This window comes from Centruroides sculpturatus, unplaced genomic scaffold, assembly GCF_000671375.1.
Source record: "Centruroides sculpturatus isolate CEXI.00-Female unplaced genomic scaffold, Cexi_2.0 scaffold107, whole genome shotgun sequence".
NCBI classification, from domain to species: Eukaryota; Metazoa; Arthropoda; class Arachnida; order Scorpiones; family Buthidae; genus Centruroides; species Centruroides sculpturatus.
The window spans coordinates 670,417-681,133 of NW_019384422.1; the positions used below are offsets into that span (position 1 = coordinate 670,417).

General features: G+C 30.3%; 1 protein-coding gene and 1 pseudogene across 1 annotated transcript in view; one reads left to right on the top strand and one right to left on the bottom strand.

The window, feature by feature from the left end:
• LOC111619458 overlaps window positions 1-4,954 on the bottom strand; it is a 10,162-nt pseudogene extending 5,208 nt beyond the window's left edge.
• Window positions 4,876-10,717, top strand: part of LOC111619455 (endochitinase-like) — a 22,304-nt gene continuing 16,462 nt past the window's right edge. Inside the window, exons 1-5 of the mRNA XM_023361165.1 lie at window positions 4,876-4,972; window positions 5,452-5,536; window positions 5,614-5,826; window positions 5,903-6,165; window positions 6,245-6,348. Of these exons, the coding sequence (XP_023216933.1) occupies window positions 5,458-5,536; window positions 5,614-5,826; window positions 5,903-6,165; window positions 6,245-6,348 (659 nt within the window). The 5' untranslated portion in view covers window positions 4,876-4,972; window positions 5,452-5,457. The remainder of the gene's footprint in view (window positions 4,973-5,451; window positions 5,537-5,613; window positions 5,827-5,902; window positions 6,166-6,244; window positions 6,349-10,717) is intronic.

Genomic DNA, 10,717 nt, shown 5'->3' on the forward strand with positions numbered 1-10,717 from the left:
TTATAAATTAATAATGTAATGTAGCATTTTTATAATTTTATAATATTTTAATTACGTTTTTTTAAAACTTTTTATAATAATTTTAGATTTTTTAAAGGGTAAATTAATATAAAATTAAACTTACTTTGCTCAGATCAAATAGTGAGAGAGAATATGAAGACCTACATATGAAGTGTTATCGTAGAGTTTAATAGATAAAATAAAAACAATAAAAAATTAATTCGAAAAAAAAAATAATAAGATTAGAATTTTGCAACAAATCTACAAAGCCTGGAAACTTTGTTTATTCTTGGATATAAACGAAGATAAAATTACAATATTATCTCTTAACCGTAGCTCCTGTCAATATACTAAACTAAGGCGTTAATACTATAATTTTAAAGATAATGATAGGGTTTAACAGTCGAGTCAATTGCATTTTAAAGAAGTTATAAAGTTCTGTACGTGACATTCTCTATATCGGTAGCAATTAAGAGAATAGAATCTTGTCATCGGTCCTGTTTTATCGATTAGTGAAATTACTATACAGATGAGAATAGAAAGAACAGTTAATCGCCAAAGCCATTTGCCTCCGAGTATATATTAATGGATTATGATGATCCAGATGAATTACTAGAGGTTGCAGGATTGATACAAAAGATGTCTCCAAGATAAAAATAAGAAAAAGATAACTTTATTACTACTTAATCATTCACTGAAAGAAAATGTAAATACACTTCTTAAATTAATACTACGAATATTTTTTTAAAAAATATATTCTAAAAATACGTTAAATAATTTATTATTCTTGATATTCGAACCTCTTACGACATTATTTTTCTGTAAAAGATTCTTAGAATTAACTGAATTCTTAATATGTTTACTCGTTTTTTAAATTTATAATCTTGATATCTCGAAGTTGGTTTAGAATGTTTAGATATATATATATTTTAAATCAGTATAGTTAAAATTCATACTTTAAAGTAAGAAAACTTAATTTAGATACCAAATCTACATTCTAGAAGCTGGATAATATAATGAAATGTACATTTATTGTTAATTAGATTTCATATATATGCATTTAATAGGAAATTAAATGTATATCATTATAAATTGTCGCGTATCTAAGTTGGGAACCGGGTTGTTGTCACAGTGATTGCATCATCCAATCCGAATAATAAATAGATGTCACGTGTCTTATTATTATGCATAGTTTTAAAGGTTCAAGATAGGTCACGGAAAACATGCTTCTCGTCACTATTCGAATAGAATGTTCGAAATTATACAATGAGACATTTTGCAAATAGCCTATTATTAAAATAAACCACTTATGAATCACATACGTCAACTGTTCCACTTTTAATTGTTATCAATACACGTGTTTGATGTGTCGTTGAACGGATTTAACAACTAAAGTATGAAGCGATAAGATGTAACGACGTGTCGTAACTGCCATGTAACAAATGCGTTACAAACACTAGGCTATACAGTAATTTCAAGAATAGTTAACCTTTAAAACTGTCTACGAGAATTTAATATATTGATTAAAATTAGCCATTAAATTTATAATGAAAACTGTAATTTGTTCGTAAATAAATAATTTGTTACAATTAATTTATAAATATTTTGTATATAAAAACAAATCTAAAATAAAATGGTATCTTGGTAAGAAATTTACTTAATTTCTAAAGAATTATTTAGAATATAATGATTTAAAAAAAAACGTTTAATCTTTAGAAAATACAGTCGACCCACCTATAACACTGTTGATAATTCCGTTTTATATGAATTCCATGTTGTACGAGTCACTTAGATTTTACAAATACGTGTGCCGGGCTGTGAACGGTTCACGTACAGTATTTGTAAAATCTAAGTGACTCGTACAACATGGAATTCATATAAAACGGAATTATCAACAGTGTTATNTAAAATTTGATTTAATTAATCAAGCTAAAATTATAACATCAATTCATTTTATTAAAGTCGGTTAGAGTTATAATAATTCATTAAAATTAATTATAATTAATGGATTTTAAATCACGGAAGTAATAATTGCGACTGGTAGAAATTTCAGTTAAAACTAAACTCGTAAATTTTAATTAAATCTTTACGATATTTTTGTAGTAAAAAATTGTATAAAAATTGTAATTCAATTGGCTTTTAAAACGTGTATAGAAAATTTTAAAATAGTGGATTTAAATATATAAAAAAATAATAATAATAAAAATACCTTTTTCAAAGATAAAATTCTTAATACTTTCGTTACGAATAAATCAAGTTAATTCATTATTTCGGCCTTTAAACAATTGTGGTCGAACCACTACAAGAAAAATTGTGTCACACTACAAAGGTCACTCATTGGTACGTCCGACCACGTGATTATGAATTTAAAATTTTTAAATACTGATGACGTTATTATGGTCACTCGAGTCATATGAAATGCTAGATTACAGCTTAAATCATATATTTTAAAAGATGAGAGTTGCATAAATAAATCACTTCAAACTGGTTTATTTATATAACTTATAATTTAAGTTGACAGTTTAAAAAAGAAAAAAAAAGCAGCAAAAATTTGTATTTGATCATTTATTTAATAATTTTTCATCCAGTTTTATTATAATTAATAAATAATTCATCTTTTCGTATATGAGATGATGTAACACGATATAATTGATTTTAATTTAAAATTAAATATATTAATAATATTTTTATGATTTTATAATATTTTAATTACGTTTTTTTAAAACTTTTTATAATAATTTTAATNAAGGAACTATTTTCATTGGATGAATGTATAACCTTCACAATGTGCAATACTACGTATTCCATGATATACGCGACACCAATTGTATTTGACCTTAAATTCCAAAACCAGGAATTTATGGTAAGAAATTTCTTGGTCTCGTATTCATTGACGGCACCCTGAATAATGACTGATATCTGAACGGTGGATCGGTGTACGGTGCGTACCAAGCAACGTCGCGTGATGTTGATGAACTGAAGAGACGTATACGTGAGGCCTGTGAAACAATGACACCAGGAATGCTACATGCTATCCATAAGGACATTCTCAATCGTATACAACTTTCTATTTTCTCTTAATTTAAGGCAGCGTTTTGAAGATGTCCTCTAACAAAATAAAGCTAATTTTTTGCATCAATTTCTGCAATATTGTGCTTATTGCTTACAGTCAGAGATTATTTATATATTGAATATTATGCTAAATTATCTTAAATTAATTACCTTTGGTTATTTTGGCGCTGGAATAATCTACATCACATTTATACACTTGTGCAATGCTGGGAAGATCTCTTTTGCCCTAGGACAAATGTTGAATTAAGTGGATACCCTGTATAATAAGCCATGGATTAAAATACACATTTCATACATATTCATACTTAACTGGATGAATACACACATATAATGCAGTTATTTCTAGTAAAAAAGTGAAAATATCTCTAAGCTATAATTTAGAACAGGCCTAAGTTTCTCTTAAATTGCAAAAACTTCTCCAAAAAAATGGATATTTTAACCTCATCCTGCCACTATTTTTGAGGATGATCTCGAGTCTTTTCCGTGGTGGAATCTTTAAAAACGACTTCTGGGGTCTTTTCTAATTGCCTGTTCCTAGAACGTGCTCTAACCACCGTAGGTTTTCGGTCTGCATTTCTTTTTCTTCTTCATTTCCCAGTGTCTTGGTTTTTGTATGAAGCAAATAACTTAGTTTAGTTTCCTCAGTATTTTCTTTTCCATGCTCTGATGGCGGCCTTCCTTCTTAGTTATCAGGGTCCATATTTTCCTGCTGTTATAGAATATAACATAGGGAAAGTATGGTAATCGGTCAAATTTTATTGCTCCTTTTTTGCATTTCTTCACGTTTGACACTTAATGAGCCCAAAAATGTAAAAACACGCATACAAAATTCTGTATGTATGTGTGTCTTTATGTATATAGGTAGGTGTGCGTGCGTGTGTGTGTATCTACATCTATTTTACATTATATCTCAGGACTGAATGAACCAAACATTTTGAAACTTGGCAAGGTCGTTTCTATATTTGGGATATTTAGGCTGTTAATTAAATTTTGGACATTGTGCCAAGAAGAAGGATAAATGAGGTAGGAGTCATATCTAGAGTGGAATCAGACTTAATTAAACTTTTACTTTTTATTGGTATTTACATCTTGTTAAAATGTAAATTCTTATCCCAAAATAAGGCTTTTGCTTTTTTATAATAATTAATAATATAAAAGTGATCCACCAGTGGCCAAGCGGTTCCATTTCCTGAATACTAAGAGTTCGGTCGTGGGTTCACGCCTCGCCAGGACGGGCTGGCCACGTGGAGTTTTTCGGGTTTTCTCCGCGTCTGTAAAGTCCGAATAGGGGACAGTTGCCCTTAAAAAGGGTAAACTGTCCCCTATTCGGGACAGTTTGCCCTTTTTAAGGCAAAAAAAAAAAACAAACTGTCCCGTTAAAGTCTGTCTAAAGGTCCTGTTAACTGTCCTGTTAAAGATCTGTCTAAAGGCATCCCTCTAGACAGATCGCCTAAGCGTTGCGTTGCCGTATAATAGACAAACAATATAAAAAGTATTTTTAAAATAAAATCTTATAACAAGTGGTGCCACACAATTTAACTTTGAGCCTTATCTTAGCTTTTTAAAACCTAAATATTCTTACGTGAGTTTTAAAATAAATTCCAACTAATTGAGAGTTATCCATATTTATGGAATTCCGATTTTGGATATAATATGATACACCCCTTTCGTTTAAGAAAAAGGGCGTTTGTTTAGAGTGAAATGACACCTGAAGTCCAAGAGGTGACCTTCAAGAAGGTGTTTGACTGTTCAACTTTGAAGAAGAAGATAAAAGTCACTGACCAATGAGTGAGTTCAAGGACTGTCTTACCATCGTTAGATATACCATAGTTGCCAGACTTCATCTGGTCAGTTTACTGAAGGCATCCGAAAACATCACTTACCACAGCCGATTGCCAAGGTACGTTATTCTAAATTTTGTCTTCACTTTTCCACAGGGAACAATCTTACATTCGCAAGAATATAACGCTTTCAAATACTGTTTTTTTTTTCCATATTTACACTTTTTAAATAAAATATTTTCAACACACGGATACTACAGAATAAATTATTTATGGTAAAAATTTTATTTAAATTTTATGATTTATGGTAAGTTGAAAAATAGAAGGTTAACTAAATCGATCGGTAGTGTCACCATCTAGTAGCGTAAATAAAAGCTACAATTAAAAGCTTTTAACAAAAATTATTATATTTTAATTACTTCAATAAAAAAATTCCTATATTTGCATTTTATATTTCACGCTCCACGATTACATTTTCATAATTCATTACAACGAAATTCTGAAACTATGGAACTCTGTTCCCTTACATATATTTTTTTTAATAATAAAATTGTATCAATATTTTCACGTATTTACAGTTTTAAAAAATTTATTTCAGATCAAAATGATTTGGCTTTTCGGTATTATCGCTTCATTATGTCATTTTGCATATACTGCAGAACCCCCTCATAGTAGGCCACAAGGTAAATATCATTTGTATTCGAATAATGCTGTATTTAATTTAATAATTTATATTAAAAAAATCTATCTCTTCTGCTAGATATAGCATTATATAATGTAAACGAATCTGAAGAGAGAGCAAAAATTGTATGTTATTATAGCGCTTGGGCATATTCTAGACCTAAACCCATGAATTACGATATCGAAGATATACCCGGAGAATATTGTACACATATTATTTATTCATTTGTGGGTTTAGATAATAGAACTTGGGGTCTATTTTCTATCGATCCGCAATACGATTTAGAAAAAGGTAATAAATAAAAAATAGTTTTATAAAATTTAAATGAATTAACTACAATTATTTTATAATATTTACTTAATCGTAGGTGGTTATAAACGTTTTGTAAATTTAAGAATAAAATATCCCCATTTAAAACTCTTGTTGGCTGTTGGTGGATGGGCCGAAGGCGGTAGAAAATATTCTGAAATGGTTTCTGATAAAAGTAGAAGAGATATATTTGTTGCTAGTGCAGTAAAATGGCTTCTAGATTTTGGTTTCGATGGTTTCGATTTGGATTGGGAATATCCTGGTGCAGCCGATCGAGGAGGACGTTATTCTGATAAGGATAACTTTCTCAAACTTGTTCAGGTAAAATCATTTCAAACGTAATTTATAAAGAATATTTATTATGAATATTTAATTATTTAGATTATATATTTTTTTTTAGGAATTGAAAAAAGCATTTGAACCTCATAAACTCCTATTGACAGCTGCAGTACCAATTCCGAAATTCAGATTGCAAGAAGGATATCACGTTAAAGAACTTGCTGAGTAAGTTTTAAGTAATGATTTATTACATAATATGAATTTTATTATGATTTTATTATCTTAGAAAATATATTTATAATCTATATGCAATGATTAAAATATATCTAGATAGTTTGCTATATTTTTGTAATAATTATTGATATATAAAATTACTGAAACTTTAGCTATAAATTAATGCATATTATTGTATATAGTAGGAACATTTTATAAAATGTAGGAACATTTGAAAATAATAAAAACATAAAAGCGTAAATATAATCATTTTTCTGTAAAATAGTTTAAAATATTATATCAAAACTAACAGATTTGAATGAGAATTTTCTATCTGAGAGTATTTTTTTTGCATTATACAATTGATTGAAGAATAGAGTGACCAATCCGGTTTGCTCGAGACAATCTCAGAATACATCTATTGTCCCAGGTCCAGGATAAAATCTATCACAAGTTCCGGTTTTCACGAATAAAATTTTTATATATTAGAAGTAATAAAAAAAAAAATACTGTACATAGAAATACATAAATCTTTAGACTGAATGATTTTATTATAAAGTAGTGGATAAAAATGTCTAGTTTCAGTAATTATTCCAACTGTGAAATAATGATTTTGATTGTTAATTAACTAAAGCACAAGTTGCTAATCATGTGATAATAATAAATGACAGGGTAATGTCCAATTCAATGTACTAAGTTTTAATTTTGGATCACTTCAATTTTTTTACTTTTAAGTTACAATATAAATGATCTTGAAAATCATTTTCAAGATCATTTATATTGTAACTTTTTAATGAGCAGAGGTAACGTAAAAGTTTCTATGACAAAGTTAAAAATCGCTATTTATTTAGTGTAAAATTATTTTCTGAATTTAAATAAATACAGTTAAGATCGTATAATTTGCAATTTCCCGAAGAATATTCACATATAGTGATAGAAAAGTCACTTACATGATTTTAGAAAACTAAGCTTTGGAACAGTTTCTAGTTTAGATAATGTTATCAACAGTCTCTCTCTTTATATAAGGTACTGTACATTCGCCAAATAAGGCCTACTAAAGTTTTAAGACGTTTTGTATTTTTTCACTATTAGAGGAAAAAGCCTGAAAGTTGTACTGAAACATACTGTAAGATGTGTACTTGCGGAAATGTGAAATTAAAGTTAGTAGCATTCGAAAAGTTTTCTGTACTAATACATTTTTCAAAAGTTATATAATGGCCTTATTTGGAATCCCCTGTTCCAAATAAGGACCATACGTAAAGAAATAATTGATTAATTAAGGTAAAAAGTAAGAGTTACAATAAATGTATTTAACACAAATTTTGCACAATATTACATCATTTTGCAAAATTTATACTTCAATGTTTGAATTTTGCAAAATGAAAGTTGCTGTGGTCATTGATCCTTTCTTAGTTATCACAACTTCTCTGCTAGGTGGAAAGTTATCGTTCCAATCAGGATTTAATCTTTTTCCTTTTAAAATAATCATAAGCGGTATGACTTGACTCAGTGAATTTCCACACGAGACAATAGATATGTTTTTACCGTGTTCAAGTGCAACAAGATGCACTCTTTTTTTTTATCTTTTTCTGAGATACATATTTTGTTGTTTATGGAGAGCTGGTCTACGTTCTTTCTCGTCTATATTGTATGTTAGCTGGGGCTGGACAAAAATTTCTAACCGGGCCAATACATCTTTCAGCTTATCAAAATAGCCGCTGACAACACATCTATTTGATTACTGCAGCCCTACCCAGGTTTATACTTAGAGCCTTTCTTCCGGATTATTATTATTATTATTATTATTATATACATTCCTGTATCTTACAGAATGTGTTTATCAGGCTTAAAATAACAAAANCCGCTGACAACACATCTATTTGATTACTGCAGCCCTACCCAGGTTTATACTTAGAGCCTTTCTTCCGGATTATTATTATTATTATTATTATTATATACATTCCTGTATCTTACAGAATGTGTTTATCAGGCTTAAAATAACAAAACTCATGTAAAAAATCGATAAACATCATTGATTAGCCTTATTTAGAGCTCTTGTTAACCCACGCTTTCCATCGGTGTTTTATATCAGTACCCATATCTTATTTTATTCATCACATACTTTAATATGATGTATAACATGTTCATGTACGTCAAGTTACCAAAAGATGAAAAATATTTATCAAATTATCTTGAAATAGTAAGAACAATAGATTCTGCCAATGTTCATACTTCAATTGTATCAAACACGGCAGAATAGTCTTCGATTGGTTAGATTTCCTTAAACTCTTTCCGCCATGTGAGCACTAAGAGGGCCTCCATTAGCAATCCCATTATGGGTTCGGCCAGGTCCACAGTGGGCGCCATTGTGAATCTGGACGAACGCATAATGGGCTTGCTGAAACAGCCCTTCTTACTGCTTCTACGACGGAAAGAATTATACAAAACAAAGACAGAAACACATCGGATATTATGTCACCATGACATGCCCCATTCCACAACAATCTGCAACCAGCACAACATGTAGAGGATGCAACACAGAGATTTGCGTGTGCAATACGGTGTCAAATTTGCAGCGTGACGAATCACGATTCCTTCAACACATTTTAAGGCCCAACAAGGAACTATTTTCATTGGATGAATGTATAACCTTCACAATGTGCAATACTACGTATTCCATGATATACGCGACACCAATTGTATTTGACCTTAAATTCCAAAACCAGGAATTTATGGTAAGAAATTTCTTGGTCTCGTATTCATTGACGGCACCCTGAATAATGACTGATATCTGAACGGTGGATCGATGTACGGTGCGTACCAAGCAGCGTCGCGTGATGTTGATGAACTGAAGAGACGTATACGTGAGGCCTGTGAAACAATGACACCAGAAATGCTACATGCTATCCATAAGAACATTCTCAATCGTATACAACTTTCTATTTTCTCTTAATTTAAGGCAGCGTTTTGAAGATGTCCTCTAACAAAATAAAGCTAATTTTTTGTATTAATTTCTGCAATATTGTGCATATTGCTTACAGTCAGAGATTATTTATATATTATGCTAAATTATCTTAAATTAATTACCTTTGATTATTTTGGCGCTGGAATAATCTACATCACATCTATACACTTGTGCAATGCTGGGAAGATCTCTTTTACCCTTGGACAAATGTTTAATTAAGTGGATACCCTGTATAATGAGCCATCGATTAAAATACATATTTCATACATATTCATCCTTAACTGGATGAATACACACATATAATGCAGTTATTTCTAGTAAAAAAATGAAAATATCTCTAAGCTATAATTTAGAACAGGCCTAAGTTTCTGTTAAATTGCAAAAAACTTCTCCAGAAAAATGGATGTTTTAATATATCATCGCTAACTTATGTTCAATATTTAGTTAATATAAGCTATTGGTCTGATCACATCGATGAAAATTGTAATATTTTTTCTTCTTCTTCTTTAGCTTTAATTGTCTTGAGGTTCTTTGCCGCAAACACGATTCGTCTCCCTTCTTTACTGTTGTGTGTACTTTGAATCTCCAGTAAATTGTCCCTAGAAATTTGAAGTCCTCTTTAACCTCATCCTGCCATTATTTTTGGGGATGATCTCGAGTCTTTTCCGTGGTGGAATCTTTGAAAACGACTTCTGGGGTCTTTTCTAATCGTCTGTTCCTAGAACGTGCTCTAGCCACCATAGCTTTTCGGTCGGCATTTATTTTTCTTCTTCATTTTCCAGTGTCTTGGTTTTTGTATGAAGCAAATAACTTAGTTTAGTTTCCTCAGTATTTTGTTTTCCATGCTCTGATGGCGGGCTTCCTTCTTAGTTATCAGGGTCTATATTTTCCTGCTGTTATAGAATATAACATAGGAAAAGTATGATAATCGGTCAAATTTTATTGCTCCTTTTTTGCATTTCTTGACGTTTGACACTTAATGAGCCCAAAAATGTAAAAACACGCATACAAAATTCTGTATGTATGTGTGTGTTTATGTATATAGGTAGGTGTGCGTCAGTGTTGCAGTTCCTAGTACATTTGTACTTTTCTGGTACATTTTGCCCTTTCCAGTAAATTGAAAGTACATTTAGATTTTTAGTACATTTTCAGTACATTATAATATTTCAAGTACCATTTACGGTACAAAATAATATTTCACGCCTTAACGAAAAAATTAGTTTAATAAAGTCTCACTAGTATCACTGCTTGCTAATTTAAATTATCCATTCACAACATACAAATGGTGTGTGTCCGTCGGCAACATAGATAGTTGCACGTGTAAACGGTCTTGACTCAGTGGTCTTCTTTCACACGTTCAGTTGTCTGCACATTCTCATCAGGACCTTGACAAAATTTTTCATGCCACGTGGTCCA